This window comes from Homarus americanus, unplaced genomic scaffold (genome assembly GCF_018991925.1).
Source record: "Homarus americanus isolate GMGI-L3 unplaced genomic scaffold, GMGI_Hamer_2.0 scaffold32583, whole genome shotgun sequence".
Classification (NCBI taxonomy): domain Eukaryota; kingdom Metazoa; phylum Arthropoda; class Malacostraca; order Decapoda; family Nephropidae; genus Homarus; species Homarus americanus.
This window is the reverse complement of record NW_024713129.1, coordinates 20,240,543-20,263,221: the sequence shown is the minus strand read 5'-3', so window position 1 is coordinate 20,263,221 and position 22,679 is coordinate 20,240,543. Positions and strand designations below refer to the sequence as shown.

Below are 22,679 nucleotides of genomic sequence, written 5' to 3'. Positions count from 1 at the left end.
GTTAACGAGCACAATCCGTTCCAGCAGGTTGCTCGTTAACGGAAACCATTGTTTCAATGGGTTTTTGGGTAATTGGTTCCAGCTCACCGAAAATTGCCTAAATTCAACAAAAAAGGTAGAAAAGTACACTTACTTTGAGGTGTGTATGTAGAAGGCTCCTGGATGATGATGATGATGATGATGGGAATTAGAATGGGGGTGGAGGAGAAGGAAGAAGAGAAGGCATTGGGGTGGAAGAGAAGTCACCCCATGGCGCCATTTCACCCATAAAATCTTAGTTCTCTTGGTGTATTTCAAGATTATTTTCTTTAAATCAACACTGCACTGCATTACCTATATATTGTCAATATGTAAAATATATTTCAAAATGACCAATAATTTGCTTGGAAACAGAAAAAAAGCATTTAGTTGAAGAGAGTCTCAAGCAAGATGTTACCTCCACTGAAAACAGAAAGAGACTAACGCCTGTCTGGTGTGTTAACAGGCTGGATGGCATGCCAGAAACTAGTTTCTTTACCTTCAATTATGTTCAATAATTGTTAAAATGACTAAAAAATTAATATTAAACTTTTAAAATTATTGAATAGTATAAACTTATTGATATTTACTAAAATAGTAAGGAATTTAAGCCCTAAAACCGATTACTGTATTGGCGGACTAATACTACAGCTGGTGGACCGCCAAATGCAAGCGTAAACATGTTGAAGTCGGCTCGTAAAAAACTCGTTAATCGAGGGATTGCTCGTTAACCGAAGTTAAGAATCTTATGGAAGGTAAATCGTTAACTGAAGTCTCGTTAACCGAGGCGCTCGTTAACCGAGGGACCACTGTGTTTGTCAAAGGCTTTGTTAAAGTTGAGGTAGACCACATCATAATGGTGTCCGTTATCCACTGATTTGAAAACAGTTGAAAAGAATGATAATACTGTAGATTTGTCAGACATGAATGCCCACTTATGAAGCCATACTTGGAATCATTTATCAATTTGTTTCTCAGGCTGATTTCGAATTGCATTTGAAATTATTGCTCTCAGTAACTTGCCTACAATTGATGTTAAACTAATTTAATGGTAGTTAGAGGATAGTAGTCTATCTCCCTTCTTGAAAATCGGTATCACATTCGCTATCCTCCAGGATTCTGGTACTACACCTGTTTTTAATGACAATATTAAACAAGTTTTCAAAAGGCATACTAATTTCTTCCTTACATTCCTTTAATACTCTGACATATATCTCATCGGGACCTGGCGAGTTATAAGGTTTTAGTTTATCTGTTTCTTTACTAACATTGTTACTAGTCATTACCATCTTGCTTAATCATTTACTTCACTATCTCTGTAGATAGTTGGTGCCTCAGGTATCATGATTAAATTTTTGGTGGTGAAAACTGATGAAAATTATCTTCAGATTATTGCTAATTTTTCCATTGTTATCAGTTAGTTTGTCGGTATCTAAATGTATTGGTCCAATCTTGTCTCGTGTTTTAGTTTGATACATTTGGAAGAAACCCTTAGGGTTTGACTCTGCCCCCATTGCTACCTTCAGTTCATTTTACCTCTGCCTTTCTTATCTCAGAAGTAAACGTCACCAAGGTTGATTTTCCTACCGATAGCCTTCCTTTGTCCAATAATAATTTTTAAATAATTATTTATCCATTTGGGGTCATGGAAAGGCGTAGAAACTTGGGAGGGAAGTGGGAGAAAATGCGATGCTGTCCTCCAATTGCGCATCTTTATGCCGTGTACTGTATTACGTGTTAACTGCCTGTCGTTTGATTTTTGTCTTCTGTGCTTCACTATTACCAATGTGATAGCTGTGACTTTAATGGTTTATTGTGTACCCTGTATTATACGGACTACTCATATAGTGTGTCAAGTGAGTGAACTTTGGAAAAATATCAGGTAAGCTTGCTGCTGTTTAACCTCATCAGGCAAGGGCAAGTTCTCCCACAAGCCCTTGAGCTTGAAGGTGAAGCTGGACATTATGAAGTGACTTGGAGAGTGTTACTTTACTGTAGTGTACTTTAGTTTATTAATATTCGAGCAAATTATCGATAAATACAGTGTATTTAGATGAAAAAATCCCCGAAGACCAATTCTCCGTGTTATCACTTGTAAAGCGATACTTTTACTTAATGCTAGGTTTTTCAGGAACATAACTCCATTGTTAAATGAGATACCTATATTGTACATTTAGAATAGTGTGAAAGTACTGTATGCACAGTACATAGCAGAATGAACAGTCCGTGCCTACTGTAGGCTAGTGTGCAGAGGGTGTGTACAGTATACAGCACTGGTGAGTACAGTACAGTATATTTTGTTTATTTACCATACTGTACCTGTATAGTTGTTTTTCCATAAGTGAATACAGTTATGTGGCTGTCCAACTGCAGTTACCGGTAATCTTTATTAGGAACAGTGCTCCATGCCAGATGCATAGCTTAGACTCGAAAAAATTCTGTAAATAAAATTTCAGGAATAAGGATTCGTCTCAGTACCCAAAAATCTCTTGAAAATGGAAACGTTTTCCACCAATTGTTCCAACTATCAGGAATATTACTATGTATTTATTTATATATATTTCATGTAAACTGATAAATTTCTTATTATTTTTCAGCCTCAAGCTAAGGATAATGATCCAGGTATAATTTCAGTGACTGGTCGCATCTCTACAATGGTTGTCAGCTAATTGACATATATCTTCTGAATGTGGTTGTAAGAAAACAAATTTTTTTTAAAGTCAATTATTAAACTTTTATTGTATTTTTAATAAATTATGTATTCTTAGCAAAGATGTTAATTGATGATGGTATAACAGCAGAATTCTATGTTTTTGTTACGTATAGATAATGAATGTGTGAAGTGTTGTATAATAGGATCTTATTAAAGTGACTAACTACTCCTCTTTTTCTCACTTATCCATTTGTAATGCACATTACATTCTTCAGTTTTTGTAGTCAGTGCTACCATGTTGAATTAGTGATTTTTGTACATGTATCCTCGATAATTGTTGGGGTTATATTACAGAAAACTATCGTGATAAGCAAAAACCATACATATTGAAACACATAACATATGGGAAAAAATAGATTTGTCCCACGGCCCCAAAGATGCATCCCCTAACTGATCAAAATATACCCCAAAAATGTGTCAGTACACTAAGATTTAAAACTAGTAACATATCTTTATTAATTAATGAATAATGAAAAGTGTACAGTACTGTACAATATTGTATCATGAATAACAGTCATAGTAGAATGAGTGAGAGAGGCAGTGTCAGTGAGATACAGTGGGTGGAAATTTTTTGAATTTTGTCGCTTACAGCAGCTAGTTTATTGTGCACCCCATACTCATCCTGTGAGCGGTAGCGCAAAAGGATTACACAGTATGGTTTACAAAGGGTTAGAACAATTAACCCCACGTGGTCAGGATATTATGGTATTGAATTTTAAACAGTATTTCAATTAAATTCTTTGTTTAGTTCTATACATAAAGGGTAACTTATTCGCAACTGCGTGAGTACAGCAGAGTGAAGCAGTATGTCTGGCCGCACACTTTGTTATTTACATTTGTGTGAGAAGGTATTCAAACACATTTTATGTTTGGTTATATACATGGGAACCGATATAGCTACTAAGTGAAAAAAAGTGAATACAATCTTAATATGTCGGCTATCTTGCCATTAGTGATGAAGTGTTGTGCCATTTCACACACGGTGTGCTTGGACCTGTCCCTGAAAGGTTATATCTTCACACAGTCGAGGACGTAGTGTTCAAGTGTGTGGCCATATGTCTGGCCACCCACTTTACATTTAGTTTTGTTTACATCTGCTTGAGGAACGTACTGCCAGAGGTACTTTTATCCTAACCTTAGTCTAGCAGTTACAACATCATGTAATCTAGTGATCTTATTACTTGCTCCCTATACATGTTTCACTTGATACATCTCATCATGGTAGACTATGGATCGACTAGTGCCTGTTTGCACCTGTCTGCTTGCGTCAAATTCATCAATTAAGTTCCTTCCTAATTACAGTTTTAAGGGTTCTTTTTGACAGACCCAGAATGTATTCAACAGTGCCTTTGTTAGACGCGAGTTTGGCGAGGGCATCAACTCTGTCATGTTCTTTGAGGCCTATGTGAGAGGGGATCCACAACAGTTTGATCTTGACACCCCGGTCAACAAGGTACGCATATTTGTGTCTGGCTTCAGAGACAAGCGCTTGACAACTTGAGTTGAGGGTATCAAGTGCAAGTAGTGAGGATAGAGAGTCAGTGATGATGAGACTGTCAGTAACATTGGTTTCAATGAATTTGATAGCTGTGAGTATGGCAACTAATTCAGTTTGTAGAATGGACGCCCAGTTGTTAATTCGAACTCCTTTATCAATTGCATTACTGTTAGGTTGAGTCAAACCGATAGCACTTCCAGCCTTCCCACAGGCGGTGTTAAGAGATCCATCAGTGAAGATGGTCTGTGTGATATTATCATCAGTCTGTAGGGTGTGTATGTGTTCAAGAGCTCTCACTTTGGTAGTGTGTTGGAGAAAAATACTCTGTATAATTAATCTTTTAGGCGGATATGTCGGTATTGTGATATCGAAGGGAACTGTCCGCCAAGGTGGAAGAAAAAGCTGTCGTGTCTCAACTCTGTACAGATGGTGTAGCTGTTATTTGAATCCATTTAGATTTACCAGTCCCATGGTTCATACATTCTAACAATTTTAAGGAAACAATGTTATCAGGATCACCACTCAAAAGCCTCAGGGCTATCATGAGGTTGACTTCAATTATTCTATCTTTGACACTGGGTATACCTAGTTCTTTCCTCATATTAAGTACTTTAGTGCTCATGGGACATCCTAGGCTAATTCTGAGTGCTTTATTTTGCATTTTTTCGAGCTTCTCAATGCCTTTCCTGTCACGAAGGACCAGGGTTGGTGCATGGTAATCAATCAGAGATCTTATATAACCTAGGTAGTACTGTAGTACATTGTTTTAACAATTCTAATATTAGCACCATAATGTGGTGTACCCCGCTACACTTCTAAGAGATTTCAGTCTGTCAGTACATTGGGGGATTAGCTGTTGTATGGCAGGTAAGGTACAAGGGACGGAGACACCAAGATATTTAAAAGAAGAGACATAGTCAATAGTGCTGTTACCTATCTTGAACTTGGAGGGGCCAAATTGCAGATACCAGCTTGTTTGTTGAACACCTTAGTTTACACAGTGGAGATAATAAGACTGGGGTTCTCACAGGCTGCATGCACATGGTTCAGGGTGGTTTGCATTTCACAATGAGTTTTAGAATGTATAAGAATATCATCAGCATAGCTGATAGTGATAGTACTGGGGTTGTCTGATATTGAATTTAATAATGCATTCATAAGAACATTGAACAAAGTGGGACTAAGTACTCCACCTTAGAGGGTGCCAAGTTGCTTATCTTTAACTTCACTTTTGTAATTCCGTAAATAAAATTCCAGGTTTAAGGATTCGTCTCAATTCCCAGAAATCTCTCAAACATGGAAACGTTCTGTACCAATTGTTCCAGCTGTCAGATATATTACTGTATATGTTAATACATATTTCATGTAAATCTATAAATTCCATATTACTTTTCAGCCTCAAACCAAGGATAATGATTCAGGCATAACTTGTGACTGGTCTTATCTCTACAATGGTTGTCAGCTAATCAGCATATATCTTCTGAATGTGGTTGTAAGAAAACAAAATTTTAAAAGAAGTTTCTTCTATTTTTATTGTATTTTTAAAATATAATGTATCCTTAGCAAAAAGGTTAACTGATGATGGTATACCAGCAGAATTCTATGGTTTTGTTACGTATGAAAAACGAATGTGTGGAGTGCTGATAAAAATCTTATGAAAGTGGCTAACTACTCCCTTTTTCTCAGTTATATTTTTCAGTTCTTTGCAGTCAATGCTGCCATGTTGAACTAGTGATTTTATATGTTGCAAGGTGATTTTTTTGGTGATTTGTGTTATTCTGGGTGCCTAAAACAACCAAATTTGCCTGTAAAATGACACCAAGGCTATACAGTATAGTCTCTGGTGCTTGCTGCTGTTCACAGAAGACAAAGCAAGCCCTACATACATATATTGAAAAAAATATTATTAAATTAACAGTGTGTGTGGGTGTAGTATTTTGAGGAAATAATTTAAAATTATATTCTTATAACTTTTATTTAGCATTCAAGTATAATACTACAAAGTATATAATCAATGGTAATTTACATAATGTATATTTATATACTGTATATATATACGTACTGTATATACCTGTATAAACAACTTGACAACTTTGAGTTCATCACTTCAGAAAGTTACACTGTAAATTGCACCCATGCACATACACACAAAGTATAATAACTTTAGTAAATTTTAGTTCATGGAAATTCAAGTAATTCATGTTAACTATTGTTTTAGTTGAATTATGTTCTTACAGTAGTAAAATTTGCTAAACCATTTTTTAACAATTAATTACAGTAGAATTCCAGTTATCCAGCACCTACGGGGATTGAGAGAAGTCGGATAAAGTTTTTTTCTGGTTAGTTGAACCTTGCTCTTAGGATCCCCCCCAATAAATCCTACAATACACAGCTACAGGCTGACCTCACAAATTCTGTCTCAGAAAAATGGATTTTTTTAACACTTATCCCCCTATATATAAATGGTGTGGCTTAGAAATAAAGAAAATATAATATATAACTATAAAATAAGAAAAATGAAGAGCATGAGAGTGTATGTGTGAGAAGTGAACGTATGAGGAGGCGGTTATAGCCAAGGCCTTGGCTATAACTATGTCGCCGACTCACCAGCCCAGCCACCTCGTACAGTATATTGTTACTTGTAATGAAACTATTAAGTTGTGGAGAAATGATTGCAATAATACAGTACAGCTCCTCCCCGATTTACAACGGGGAAGTGAATGTGTGTTGAGGCGGTGGGTTACCGGGCTATGGCTGCACTCTCTCCTGATGTGACATCATCGCACACACACACAGTGCCAGTCACACGTCTAAGTCAGTTGGTTGACTGCATGAAACTGTGTTGTGTTGCCCAGAGGATGGTTTGAGTGTGGAAATGAGCCATTTTTTGTACATAAAATATGTGCTATTGTATTTTATGATTGGTTATGTATTGATTTTGTTTATCAAAGCAATAAATATGGCAGCACATCCCTGTTGCATGTGATATTCAAACTTAAGATTCTAGCAGAATTTAGAGGAATTTTTATTTTAATTATTATTTAATTTTAGTGCCAATTACTTGAATCTACCACTTGTCTGGATACCTGGAATTATGTTGTACTGGAATTATGTTGAACTGTACTTATAATTACATCTGTTTCATGTTAATTTCTAAGCAATAAACAATCGGGAGTACAACAGTAGACCCAACATTAGATGATTTCTATCATTTCATATTCAAAGGGGATAATACTTAGATTAATCCCGAGTTAACAAGAAAACAATCACTCACATGATATCATAACTTTGATAGCACCTCCAGCACCTGTGCGAGCAGTTTCAAATGCCTTGTCTGCTTCTTCAAGTTTGAAGCGATGAGTGATGAGCTTTTTGACATTTATCTTCCCTGAGGCAACCATGTCCAATGCTGCAGGATAACTGTAATATAAAAATAGCACAACTTCAGTCTTTAATCCATTAAGCGTCCACCAGTTCTGTTAAAATTCGTCCTGTCAGATCCCCCCCAAATTATTATTATGTATTTATTTATTTATATTTTTTGAGTGAGTTAAATGGTGTATTTTGTTATCAAAGGGATGAAAAATTGCATGATTTTGAGCTCTGGGCATTTAAATTTCCTGTTACGCATCAATATGTGTGCATGAGTCAAAGGGAATTCCCTAGGGCCTCTCAGGCAAGCAAGCCAAATAGGAATGTAAATTATTTTCTATATTTTATTTCTTTCCTCTCATTACTCAACAAACAAATGGAGTACTATGTAATAAATAAAAAAATATAAGGTTTTATTAATTTATTTTGCCATGATTTTTTTTTTTTTTACATAAAACAACAAGAATCACATGACATCAACACCACCCCTTCACTGCCTGGCACAGAATGACTGAACATATAAATAGGTAATGCTATATTTTTGTTTTCTTTCAATAAATTGGATTTTGTTATTGTGTTCTACCTGCTTACATAAATTTGAATTATTTATATTGATTTAAATGACTTCTCAAGAAACTATAACAAATTATTTATATAAACACTTGGTCAAAAAATAACATGATATTGGCAACACCTCTAGCCATACATGTGTGTCAACACACTCCCTCATGCCACCAGGGACAGTTGTCATTAGTCTCTTTTTCACACTACCTCATGTCACTAAACCATTATGATTATATTTGTAAGTTAGATATGAAATGAATATGCTGTGTGGCATGCTTGTGTGTCTGTGTCAGGAGAGTGAACGAGGGAGGGATTAATATAGGATAAGGCCAGCCGTCCCTCCTCTCCTCTCCTCTCCTCCCCTCCCAACAACCCAGTGGTGCGCCCATGATAGCGGGATAATTGAGAGAGTTACCACGAGTCCCATTTTCACTTATTTAGGCTATAAGATGTCACTAGTAAGTGCGGGAGATTCATAAAAACAGCGGCGTTTATAAACGGTGGTGACGCTGTAATGACAATGCCGTTCTGCCATTTTAAAATGGCGATGACGCTTAATGGGTTAAGATACATCAATCAATTAATTAATATATTGATACATCCTTACCTAGTAATTCCCAAACAGTCTCCATTCACCCAAGGTAAGGCAAAACTTAACACAATCTAACATACTCCTCTCCTTATATACACCAGACCAGTTATTCAAACTGATATACTCTGGCATACCCCATCTTATACACACCTTTTGCCAATTTATTCACATCTGGTATTCCAAAAATACACTAACTCAAGAGTTTATCACCAATATAATTAATCAACTTCCTTACTCTATAACACTAAAATGTCCTATCACTTTTTGGCCGTCCTGGTCACCACAGCTAACAGCATAGCTGAGGTGAGATGTGGGTTGTTCTCCTGTTCATCCTCTTTAAGTCTCTTTTTTCAGGGTTTCCCACGAGGATAATGACATTTCTCGAAGATAAAGTAATACAGTATTGGAAAGACTAACAAAAATGAAAAGCAAAAACACTGCACAAATCGACCCCCACATATTATGATTCCTGAGGGTTTCAATACTTTGAACCATTGTGTGATTTACCAAGGACATGTCCAGCAGTGCCAATGTGTGAGGAAGCTTCCTGATGTATGATAAACATGAATTACACAAATTATTTCCTCGTATACATTTTATTTTTAAGGCCTTATAAGAAGCATATATATATATATATATATATATATATATATATATATATATATATATATATATATATATATATATATATATATATATATATATATATATATATATATATATATATATATATATATATATATATATATATATATATATATATATATATATATATATATATATATATATGCGACACCGTTACGTGTAAGCAAACGTCTTTGAGGCAACTGTCCCTAGTAAGTCCTTTAATCTCCATGTACCTGTTTGGCTTTTGATCTCACTGAATCTGCTTCTAAATTAGCTTGGGAGTTGGTCAGGGTTTGAGGGAGTCCTCTGAGGGAAGTGCCTCAAACTTATTCTTCCGAGCCAAAGGAGACATTGAAGGTGTTAAAGGCCTCTTCGGTTCTTTGGTGAACTGAAGCCATCTTTGTCAGTAGGTTGGAGCACTGCCTCCTTGATAGGTTATTATTATTATTATTATTTTATTTTTATTTTTATTAATTTGCTATTAATTTTATTAATTGTTGTAATGATAATAATAATAGATATTATTATTATTATTATTATTATTATTATATTTTCGCCCCCAGACCCTGATGTGGGTCAGTGACCTGTGCCCGGTTGGGCTAATCCCCTTAAAAAAAAAAATCCTTCTAAAGGGAGGGTTTCCGAATGTGGGTAATGGGATGAGAGCAACTTGAGTAGCTGGGCCAGGCCCCACTGTTAAGGATGGGGTTAGGGAGGTTAGTAGAGGAGTTGGTAAGGGAGGTTGGCTGAGGAACAGCTTGGGAGGAAGGGATGGAAGGTTGCTGAGCTTGCAGGGGCGCGGCATTGCCCCTGGAGGCAGGACCCGTATCAGAAACCAAAGCTGCACATTTCCTGCCTTTATTAGCATGGCCAATGCTAATGTGTTTTGCATGAGACATATAGAGAGCAGATTCTGAGTCTTTTTTTACAATTAATACACTTAGGTGTTAATGAGCACATATCGTGTTCTGGACCGGAACAGGTGCCACAAATCTTATTTTTCTTACAGATGTTGGCCGAGTGGTCAAAACCATAGCAGTTGTAACAGTGCATGGGTCTTTGTTTGTATGGGTACACTGTTAATCTTATTGCCTTGTCACATGTCAAGTGAGAGAGTAAGACAGAGTCAATAAATGCTAGACTATCACCGACTTTGTCCTAGGTACTTTATTTGTTTTCCATACAGTCCTTGCATATATCAGAATATCCTCATTTGAAAAATCATGCGGATCAGTGTCGAAAACGATTCCTTTGGTGTAACTAAAATTTACATGTCTTAATGTCCCAGGCTCCAGTCTCATCATGCTAAGCATTGAACACCGAGTGTCGACTTGGCATGAACAAGGATCAAGTTCTTCCTAAAACGGCTCATGTCAGTCTTGTTGATGCCTCCAACTTTACGTTGAAGAAGCCTACCCATTTGTATGAAGTTGCATCTCTCAGCCCTGGCAGTTACAATCAACCACTTTGGTGCTTTGGGGTGTGTCTCTGTGTTGATTGCCTTGCTTGAGCTTGTGTAGAGGTACAAGTTCTCCAATCAGCTGAACAATTAATGTCCAGGTCTGTTGGGATTTTTGGAACAAGTGTTACCTTTAGAGTCCTATTGTCATCTTCCATGGTGAAGATGGCTTGAGATGCACTTAAGGCCTCTTCATGTTTCGAGAAAGAGACCCAAGCCTCCAAACCTGGTTCTCTCTCCTGATAATTCATACCAATTGCTGTGATTGGTCTACATGTGCTGAACATGTCAGTTACTCCTATATAATCATAATTGGGCAGTAGCTGCTTAACATGGATCACATAATGTCGCTTGGGAGGTTTGGGCTGTCTAGCCACTTCAGATGAGGGTAAACTATAAGGGCTTAAGGTGGCAATTCCTGAGATCTTATTCCCATAGTTCTTTGAGTAGTCTGGGTTTGAGTTAAGGTGGGCAACATTACTGGCAAATGGAGAGTTGCAAGTTCCTGAAGAGTGGTCTGTTGGTGAGCTGGGGTTATTATCAGGTCAAGAATTTGTAGTTATACTTTTTACTTTTATCCTCTTTGCCACTGATTGACTCATTAGCCGCTTGGGCGTTCGGTCACGACTCTGTTACACACTGTTGCCAAGAAGTGGGCATGCAATGGCTCCTGAATGTATCTGAACCTGCTCCAGTGTTGGTCAAGTCTGATCTTGAAAGAGCTCACAGTCGGTGCTAGCACAACACTCTGGCAGATTGTTCCAAGAGTTCACAACTTTCACTCCAAAAGAGTTTTTGCCCTCACAGTTTTCTGGACTTGCGGCTTCTTCAACCTTGATTTGTGACCCCTTGTGGGGTGGGCGTCCACCAGCTCCAGGTATGGATACTCAACTGAGTAGTGCCCTTTGAGATGTTTATACAACTCAATTAGGTCCCCCCTTGCCCATCTGTAGTATGAACTAGGCAGTTGCAGGGGCGGCTCTATTCTCTCTGGGTAGCTGTCAGTTGTCACAGGACTTTCAGACCGAGAGGAAGGGCTTATGGAAACTTGTCATGTAAAATTACATATATTACACTATTTACATTCACAGAGCAAGTTTTCATGTCTAAATATCTCCAATTACTTCACGCACAACTCAGCGGCTATCTTGTTCCCCACGTCGGCATGTGTATACCAGGCCTGGAGTTCCTGGTTCTCCCTGCTGTCCGGTTCAGTCTGTGGCTGACGCTGCTCTGTCTTGACCATCACCACCACCACACAAATATGGCTCGGTTGCCAACTAATCCTAATACAATACATTAAAAGTTTTACACCTTATACCCTATAAAACAGAAAATGGCTCTTACATAATGTTTTAATAACCAAAACTAAATAACACTGATATAAAGAAACATCGTAAATCAAAACATTAGAGAATTAATATAAGCATACAGGCCGTGAACCACCCTCATTGACATTGGTCGTTCTCGGGCATGACCTAATTAGCCAATCCTAGACAGCGGTGTGGGCCGACATGTGACAGTAGCTGAGGTGCTGAAGTGCAGGCACCAGCCTAGTGGCTCTCCTTTGGACAGTTTCAATCAACTGATAGTCCCTAGCATATCTCGGGGACCAGATGGGGTGACAGTACTCCAGGCGGGGAAGCAACCCACTCTTGAAGATTGTTACGAGGGATGGACCGTCTAGATATCTGAAGGACCTTCTTATAAGACCTAATAATTTATTTGCTTGATTCACCTTCTTCTCGTAATGGCCCGAGAACTTCAGTTCATTGTCAACATACACACCCAGGGCCTTTTCACATTCAGTCTATTAGTGCAGTTTCTTCTTCCCGTTGGGACCTATGATATGCCTCCTTACCGTTGGTATGCCCCAGGGGCATCCTTTTTCATTTTGTGACATTGAATCTTAGCAGCCATTTCTTTGACCATTCTTGAAGCTCACAGAGATCTTTCTAAGTTTTTCACAGTCAGATTGGTTCTTAATTTCCCTAAATAACTTGGCATTGTCTGCAAACATTTGTATGGAGGAATGTATAGCTTCTGGCATGTCATTTATGAAACAAACAAACAAACAACAACAGGCCCAATACACTGCCCTGTGTAATAAATTTTTTAATCAAGCTTTCACCAGCCCACCCCACCCATCCACCGAGGAACCCAACAAGGGAAAGCCATATTTACTTTTTTTACTTTTATCCTCTTCGCCACTGATCGGCTTGTTAGCCGCTTGGGCGATCGGTCACGACTCTTTTCCTTTATATTCTTCACCAAAAGGTCGGCTCGCTAGCCGCCCGGGCGATCGGTCACGTCTCTGTCACGCACTGTTGGCAAATACTGGGCATGCACCGGCTCCTGAATGTACCTGAACCCGCCTCCAGTGTTGGTCAAGTCTTCTCTTGAAAGAGCTCACGCTCGGTGCCGTCACAACACTTTCTGGTAGATTGTTCCAAGAGTTTACAACCCTCACTCCGAAAAAGTTTGCCCTCACGGTTTTCCGGACTTGCGGCTTCTTCAATCTTGAGCTGTGACCCCTTGTGGGGCGAGCGTCCGCCAGCTCCAAGTAAGGACACTCAACTGAGTAGTGCCCCTGAGATGCTTATAAACCTCAACTAGGTCCCCCCTTGCCCGTCTGTAGTATAAGCTAGGCAAGTTCAGGCGCTCCAATCTCGCAGGGTAGCTGAGATGCCGAAGTGCAGGCACCAGCTTGGTGGCCCTCCTTTGAACATTTTCAACCAACTGACAGTCCCTAGCATATCTCGGGGACCAGATGGGGTGACAGTACTCCAGATGGGGAAGCACTTCACTCCTGAAGATCGTCACGAGGGACGGACCGTCTAGATATCTGAACGACCTTCTTATAAGACCCAATAATTTATTTGCCTGATTTACCTTCTTCTCACAATGGCCCGAGAACTTCAGCTCATTGTCAACATACACACCTAGGTCCTTCTCACACACAGTCTCAACTAGTACATTTTCTTCATCCCGTTGGGACATATGGTACGCCTCCTTACCGTTGGTACGCCCCAGGTGCATCCTCTTACACTTCGTGACATTGAATCTCAGCAGCCATTCCTTCGACCATTCCTGGAGCCCACAGAGGTCCTTCTGCAGCTCTTCACAGTCCGCTTGGTTCTTAATTTCCCGAAATAACTTGGCGTCATCGGCAAACATTTGTATGGAGGAGTGTACAACGTCAGGCATATCATTTATGAAACAAACAAACAACAGCGGGCCCAATACACTACCCTGCGGTACCCCACTTGTTACAGGTACAGATGACGATTTCGTGCCATTAATCACCACACATTGCTTGCGGTCATGTAGAAAGTCTTCTATCCACGCTAGGACATTTCCCCGAATTCCGTACCCTTCCAGTTTGATTTTCAGCCTTTCGTGGGGTACACTGTCGAAAGCCTTGGCAAAATCTAGGTAAATATTGTCGATATTACCACCCCGTTCTAGAATATGGGTCCAAATATCCAATACCTTGAGCAATTGTGTCAAGCAAGAGCGCCCCGGCATAAAACCGTGTTGGCAATCTTTTACAAGGTTGTTTCGTAGTAGATGTTCCATCGCTGCATCTCTGATAATACTCTCAAGTACTTTACATATTATGCTGGTCAGGCTCACCGGTCTATAGTTGTTCGTGGAGTGCCTATCGCCCTTCTTGAAGATAGGACTCACATAAGCCACTTTCCATTCACTGGGGACCATTTGTTCATCCAGGCATTTACAAAACAGAATCTTCAGGGGCTCTGCAAGCTCGTTGCACAGCTCCCTTAGCACTCTAGGATGCACCATGTCAGGTCCAGGACTCTTATGGACCTTTAGCCTGGACAGTTTATTTCTAATACCCTCTTCTGTGAACACAATGTGGGTCAGTGCTGTGTCGAACCGTCTGTCCTCAAACGCAGGAAGGTTAGTTGCATCCTCTCTTGTGAACACTGAGGAAAAGAAGCTGTTCAATGCCTCAGCTTTATCCTGGTCAGAATCTGCGTAACTACCATCTTCAAGCCTCAGGTCTGATACTCCTACTCGCGTTTTCAATTTCGACTTTGCATAGCGGTAAAACGCCTTTGGGTTTGACTTGACCTCGCGTGCAACCAGCCTTTGGAACTCCTTTTCAGCCCTCCTACACTCTATCTTTGCTTGGTTTCTGGCTCTTGCATACATCCTCCTGTCTTGCTCATCGTTTGACCCAACCCACGTCTTGAATTTCTGGGTTTTCTTCTTAATTTTGTCGACCGCCGCATGGTTCATGTGTAGGGATCCCCTCGTATTCCTAGAAGCACTGGGTTTGGTCTTGGGTATATATTTATCGATCAAATGGGTCATTTTACTAGTTATGATATTCAGCGTAGTGTCTGCGTTCTTGTACCTTAATAAGTCAGGCCAGTTGATACCCCTCATCTCTTCCCTCATCCCATTGTAATTTCCCTTGTAATATTTGCACCTTGGCCTGGCCTTATCTTGAACTAGGTAACAGTTAAATCTGAATGACAACACTGTATGGTGACTGGTGCCAACTGGGGCAAGGTGTTCCAGTTTGGCCACCATACCCTCCTCGTTTGTTATGATGAGGTCAAGTGGCTTGGGTGTTTGTTCCCCTCTGTAATGTGTCGGGTCTCTCACATGTTGGAACAGAAAATTATCTCTCAGAGTTTCTACAAAAAGAGTAGCAGGATTATTCAAGTCATTCGGGGTTGACTCGTTTCTCCAGTCGATGTCGCCATAGTTAAAGTCCCCCATGATAAGGAGGTGGCTGGGGTTGAGCATCGCCGCATTGTTTATTAAGGTTCTTAAGTTCCTTTGATTTAGTGGGCCACAGTTCGGGATCTGTAGATACACCCGACGATAAGTAAGTCCCCTCCCTTTAATTTAATTTTACACCACTTGGACTCTTCAAAGACATCCTCTCCCTGTACCCTCGCCTGGCTGGCTCTAAGGTCTTGCCTAGCGTAGATAACCACACCCCTCCTGCAGGATTCTTGAGTTAGGTTCGTAAATGAGTCATATCCAGCAATACTGAACTCACATTCCTCTGGGTCGATTCTCCTGTTCTTGTACAACAGTTCTACAACTCCTACAATATCTGGTTGGTGTACTCTTAGTAGTGTTTCAAACTCCTCCCTCTTATCAAGGAACGTGTCGGTATTAGTGTACATGACATTCAAGCCAGAATTTGTTCTCGGTAACGTCTCTGCTCTTAGTAATAAACCCGCTCCACCCACATTCTCAGAAGCTGCAGCATTTGCTAAGTACACTGTATTTTGCAGGGTGTGGTTAAAAATTTCATTGTTTACACGGCGCTCGTTCCCTCCTGTCCGGTAGGCTGAGCTGGTGCCGCCTCCCGGGTGGGGGGTTGAGTGGGTGGAGGGTGCACTGCTGCCCCCTGGCCCTGTGTCGGCACACTTGTTTCCACTACCCTCCCCCTGAGTATAACCCATGTGCACCTGTCCCCGTTCCTTCTCGACTCCTCCCTCCTCTGCTTCAAGTCCAGCAGGAGCTTCTTGTGCTGTTCCCTCTGCATTACCGTGCGGTCTGGGTGAATAAATACATCTCGAAATGCCTCGCTCCTTGCTAAGTTTTTTGCCTGCCGGATAACTTGCCATTTTTCCTCCTCACTCCCTAATGTGATCCTGAGGGGGCGAGGCTTAGCCCCCTGCTTTTGTCCCAGTCTCCTCACATCCTGAGGGGTTGCTGGAATCTTCAGAACCTCTGTGCAAATATTTTGAAACAGCACCTTGTCGTGTGTTTCCTTACTCACAGTTCCCTCTGCCTGGCTCTCTGGGACTCCAAAAACTATTACATTGTTCCTGCGCTGGAGCCGTTCCTGGTGTTCCTCCTCTCCCCTAACAGTAGGTGCGTTAATTTTCATTTCTTCGACACACTTTTTCAGAGTCCCAATCTGCTGTAGAACCTGTACTGATTCTGCATTACTCTCCGCCCCCCCCACCCGTGGCCCTCCTAATACGTCCGCATAGCTCCTCTTAGCAACCACCTCCATTCTATTAGCTACTTATAATGACCCCAGGGGTAGTAGGGAGGTATACGTTGGCTACCACAAAGTCCGATGATACCCACAGGACCAAATGGGTCATCAACTTTGTGGTGCCTGCTTGACCCTAGCCAAATGACTGGCCCAAAGGTCTGTCATGTTGACCAGCCTATTAACTTGACTGGGCCACATGTCAAGCCTTCCATCTAACCAGAATAAGGGACCAAAGAGGTGTGTTGCTGGAGACAGGACACAGCGTGTAGCATCGCTCAACCTTCAGGATTCCCATCTCCCTGCCGTATGGGTTGCCACATATGGCAAACACATGGGAGAGCTACTCTCCAGCCCTTATGGATTGGACTGGAGGAAAGATGCCACTCCCTGATGACCCTTCCAGAATGGGAAGCCCTTTCCTCCATGAAGATGAAGGGGAGGATCAGTCCCGCCTCCCCTGGTGTGGCTCATCAGATGAACAGGACCTCAAGCCCCCCCCCCCCTCACCATGGTTAGACCAAGTCATAGGAATGAGTTTCAGAGCAGACTGATAAGGGTATGCTGTTTTACCTAATTTGGGGTCACTTGTGCTTCAGTTTGGGAGGAAGCAAACTTTTGTTAATGATTGTTCATAGTGGTAGCAAACAAGAAAGTTCTGGGTTTGATCTTTTGGCCATGAGGCTCTTATAAGAATGTAGTGAATGCAAAATTTTGCATTTCAAGGTTCATTTACACACACAATGGAAGTCTGCAAATGAGAAGCTGCTGTAGCATCATGACTTAATAAGCTTTCAGCTCTCTGGGTTAGCTGTTGATTCTGATCTCTAATGGTCACAACAAGAGATGAACTTAATGTTTATTGATCTTAGCTAACAATATTGAGGGTTTAAGTTGGGTTAGAACCAGATGATCTATTCAGTTCATAAAACCATTACTAGTCAATTTCTGTAAGTCGGTTTTCACCTTTAAACAAGGTGCGAAGTTATCCTGTGTCCAGGATCAGAAAATGTGACAATAACACCGCCTAACAAGACATAATATGTTATGGCAAAACCGTCAAAGGTAATAATAAAATGTTGTTAAATAAGACACCAGAAATTAACTTTAACCCTAAACAAATTACTTAATCTTAAACAAGAGATAGTTTACTTTTGCTAACTGTAATAAGATAAAACTGCAATGTACAATACTGTGCTCTTACTTATTAGCATATCGAAATAGGCCTCGAATGTCAACTTCACGGGCAGCAGCATTAACCACAGGGATTTTTACTTCATCTGGACCATGACCAACCAGCACTATTGTTCCACCTGATTTAGTACCCTGTAAAATAAATAAAACTTAACAAAAATATTTCAGGATTGTTATGAGCACCAAACTAACTGATCTTAAGGAATAATGTTGTAAAAGGTGTATAGGTAGTTAAATATGCAGTACATAAGAAATTTTTTATCTTTTATTACTGACCTCACTAGTGGCATACCTTGGGAAATATGCTACCCCTGATCAATTGATTGTGGTAATTACATCCCTGGTGATGCAACAGATTAGGTCATATGCCACCGAATTAAAATAAATAAATACTTACAAGATTCAAATCAAATAATGAGGTAAAAAACATAAGTAACAAATAACTTACAACTTTCGTAAAAAACATTTAAACATTAATTGATAAAACTAAAAGCTTGTGTATAAGGCCGACTTCCTCCACGAAGTAGAGGACGTCCCCTCCCACACTTCCAACCCCCCCAGCACCAAAGAGAGACGATGAGACCCGTCTCCCCCCCAGCATTGGGAGAGGCGCTTACTATGAAGACCTATGAGACTGGGGCACTCTACTAGGAAGTGTTGAACAGTCAATGGGATCAGGTAGTTATCACAATGGGAATGGGACGCTCTCTCCATTAAGAAACCATGAGTCAGTCGTGTGTGGCCAATACGGAGGTGGGCCAAAGCAGTCTCCCGGTAGCACAACAGTCCCTGATAACCCCGCACCCAATGCAGGATGGATGCCACGGAGCTTGTTTGCTCCGACAGCATCCCACCTGCATTGCCAACTCGGGTGGATGGCTGCTCTTACCCCTGATCGAGTAAATTATCTGTTACTGTATAATTGGAAATCTCGAGCTGGTTGTGAATAAATGACATAAGCAGAAAAAGGGATGGAGGGAGATATTTTTGTTATAACCATAGCTGCTACATCCTGAACCTGCGAAAAGGGCATAAAAAATGTATCTTGCTAATTTACAGTAGTAAAGTGAATGCGATTCATAGTAATTCTGGCAACAGGACACTGGGTAGCCCTTACACTCTGGCAGCCAGTGTTGCCAATTTAGCAGCTCCCGAGGTAGACCTACAGGTATTAAGAGATATTTACTTCTGTTTAGTGTAAAAAAACAAAACAAAAAAGTACATCTGCAACATAAAATCTAGAGATATTCTGGAGAACTAATAATATTCTCAGTAATATTCTAAAGATTTTAAAATGTACTTAACACTTTACTAATGATAAATCTGGAACATTTTGGCATCTCTGCACAGAAGAATAACTGATAGTTTTACATACATTTCCCAATATAGTACGTACTACTTACACAAATTTTCCTGACCCTCCTGTTTCAAGTGCTGGTATTGAAAGACCATTAAGTCAGATGAAACTTATAAAATTTTACCTTTGATCATCCATGCCAAAAGAGCATTTTACAAATTGTCTCTTCTTACAATTGAACAGAAGTATGCACAACAATTTCTGAACTATGATAAGAGTCATTGACACCTTTGCCAAGATGAAAAAGCAGCTCCTGGCTCTTGTCTGATATTAATCTGCAGTATCATAATTTAAATAACATAAGTTTTATTGCATTCATGGTTATTGTCAAATAACACTTTTATGTTTCACTGCAGGCATGGTTATCTGAAGTTAGCCTTTTGTTTTATTGTATATAAGGGTAGTCTGAAACAAACCTTTATTACTAAGTAATATCTCATTTGTATGATAGTGATCCACATAATTTGCTTTTCCTTATCCTAAAAAAACAACCTGATGCCAGCTGTGCAGTCCTGTGACAAATTATAACTAAATCAAAATAATACTTTCTTTTACTTTTTACTTTCATCCTCTTGTGTTCTTGGTGACATTCTGGTCAGAAATTAATAACCTTTTGCATCCCCTGTACAAATACCACGCTATGCCACTGGAGTCACCAAAATATCTGCAACTTGGGTGTTTATACATAAAACATGAGAATGATCCTGAACCCCTATTTATTTTCAGATCTGAGTGAATGAACTGGCATATTCTATACTGTATAATAATAATAACAACAGTACTGTAATAATATTATTATTTAGTACTATAATCATCTTATAAATTTATAATTACAGGTTGAACTCGCTAATCCGGGAAGCTTGGGACCAGACAGGTTACAGATTAGCGAAAATTCCGAACCGTCAAAGTCGAGGGTAAAAAAGGGCAAATTAATGTATAAAATGTACTATTACTGGTACCATTACAAAATAGATCAGCATAAATCAAGCTCACGCTTACTGTGTTAGTGCTGTAGCTCAGTCAGACAAAATTATTTGCCAAAAAATAATTCAAGAATTAAAAAAAAAAGGACAAAATTTGTCCTCAGATATGTCCACCTTGAGCCAAAATTTCAAGGGTCCAAGGCGTCAGTGAGCGAGACACAGCTGCCTGAGAGTTATCAAATGTTGTTTTGGGGAATTTTATTTCATTCACTGTAGTAATGATACAATATTTCTTAATATGTTATCATAGGTAAATGTATGGTTTATATAATTTGTTTATCACTGTGTCCATCACCTTTTTCAAATTAGACTACAAGATATGTATTCTTCTATACATACTGTATTTCAATCGTACAACTGGCAACTGGAGCCTGGGAGCAAGTGAGAGACCGCTAATTACAGCGTCGTCTTCTCGTCTTCAGTTGTAACTCTCCTCCCTCTCTGCCATTTTTCACTGAATTTACTGTTATTATTAGTGTTTACTGATATAATAGTGATTAATAGTGATTAATCATGGCATTGTAGCCAGGATAAACTCGTCACTGTAACCACCAGGATACTGGGCCAAGCTGTGGTGTTATGGTTGTTTTTCAACTCGTATTTTAGGGTCGATATATGTAAATTTCTTAATTTACTTTCACTCGGTTACTTGCACACACCATCCTACATACATATTGTGAAAAAAAATAATAATAATTGTCATAAGGGCAAATACGTAATGGGTGGAGAGCACAGGATGCTACTTTAAGAAGTTGCAGAACATATCATAATTTTCACCATAAGATAAGCAGAAAAATCAAAGAGTGAATTGCATAACTGATACCGTTCCGAACCATCGAAGCTGCTGGACTATCGGGTCCCGGATTAGCGGGGTCCAACCTTTAGTTTGGCATGCACATAAACTATGCAGGTAGAATGCTGCATAGAGTTCAGCATGTGTACAGACAGTGCAGGTATACAGCAAACAGTAAGACAAAGGAGGGAGGAAGGGAGAGTGTTTGTGTGGGTTTAAACACCTCTCGGCTGTCGAAACATACACCCCTATATTTTCTTGATAGAATATTTTACGTTAAAGCATTTCTATTGTACTAACATGTTGTAGAGCTACATTTAAATACTGTATACGGTATTGTAGGCAAAATAAAACAGACAGGTGAAAATAACAAACCTGAGGCTGTAGACATCACTTGAACCAGACAGCAGTCTTAGAAACTGGCACAACACCTCCTCTACCTCTTATCACCACCACCCTCATCGTCACAGACTAGCTCTTTATTACACACCTACCTCTTAGCTTTCTTGCTGCATGCTGTCATTGTTGAGGTACATTTAATTATTGCAGGTAAAGAGTCTGAGTGACACTGGATTCAACTAAACCCAAGATTGTATAACTGGTGCTTATTCTATACATCTACAATTAACAGACTATGTGCTAATCCAAATTAAAAGTTCTGGGTTCTTCAGTGTAAATGTTCAACCTTTATATCCTTTTTATTTATATGATACAACAAATATCCACCAATACATGATATACAACTGTGAGGCTTCGATGTAACACTTTGTAATTTAGACCCTTACAGCCATTAGGTTTACTTTCATTCCTCTCACACACACACACACTGTTCTTTACTCTACTAGTACTGTATACACACATTCCTCAAAAGCAGCATCATACTCACCAAAATACCAAGACGAACACTTGTCTCAGCACCACTGCACTCAATTGTTTTGTCTGGCATCCCACCCATTACTTCCTTGACTTGCTGTGCCAACTTCTCTGCATCATTTGTATCAACAAGTATTGTGTAGTCTGCACCCATCTCCTTGGCAACTCGCAAGCGATTCTCAGTAATGTCTAAAGGAAAGGAAGATAGTATGAAAATTTTTGACCATACCCTGTATAATGAAAGAATATATACTTATCCCCCCCACCCCCCTATTTGTGAGGGTTACGCGCTAGTAAATTGTCATGTATTCATGAATGCTGAATTTAATAACTTATGGAAAAAATTGGGTATGGTACTATGGTTACCAAAATTATCATATTTGTCATAGTATTTCAAGTTAGAAATGATAAAATGTTTCAGAGATGGTGTTGATATTTACATGGAGTAAGTTTATTGTAATAAAAACTCATAAATTTTAACAAATAATTGTTTTCCCTATGTATAATTCAAGTCTGAGTATGTAAATGAACTTGTAACTTATATCACTGAGCCAGAGTATTCCCCAGGCACCAACCCATATCTCCCACTCCTCACACCTGCCACGATGCCAACTAATGGTAAGTACAGTACATTCATTTAT

General features: G+C 39.6%; 2 protein-coding genes across 5 annotated transcripts in view; one reads left to right on the top strand and one right to left on the bottom strand.

Annotated features, from left to right (window-relative positions):
• LOC121869078 (trafficking protein particle complex subunit 11-like) overlaps nucleotides 1-2,899 on the top strand; it is a 75,364-nt gene extending 72,465 nt beyond the window's left edge. For all 3 annotated transcript variants that reach the window (XM_042370219.1, XM_042370229.1, XM_042370237.1), the window contains exon 23: nucleotides 2,616-2,899. In XM_042370219.1, coding sequence (XP_042226153.1) covers nucleotides 2,616-2,687 — 72 coding nt within the window. In that variant the 3' untranslated portion in view covers nucleotides 2,688-2,899. The remainder of the gene's footprint in view (nucleotides 1-2,615) is intronic.
• A 3,289-nt stretch (nucleotides 2,900-6,188) lies between these two features.
• LOC121869069 (sorbitol dehydrogenase-like) overlaps nucleotides 6,189-22,679 on the bottom strand; it is a 36,102-nt gene continuing 19,611 nt past the window's right edge. For both annotated transcript variants that reach the window (XM_042370197.1, XM_042370207.1), the window contains 3 exons: nucleotides 22,052-22,227; nucleotides 18,043-18,164; nucleotides 6,189-7,649 (listed from right to left, as the gene is read on the bottom strand). In XM_042370197.1, the coding sequence (XP_042226131.1) occupies nucleotides 7,496-7,649; nucleotides 18,043-18,164; nucleotides 22,052-22,227 (452 nt within the window). In that variant the 3' untranslated portion in view covers nucleotides 6,189-7,495. The remainder of the gene's footprint in view (nucleotides 7,650-18,042; nucleotides 18,165-22,051; nucleotides 22,228-22,679) is intronic.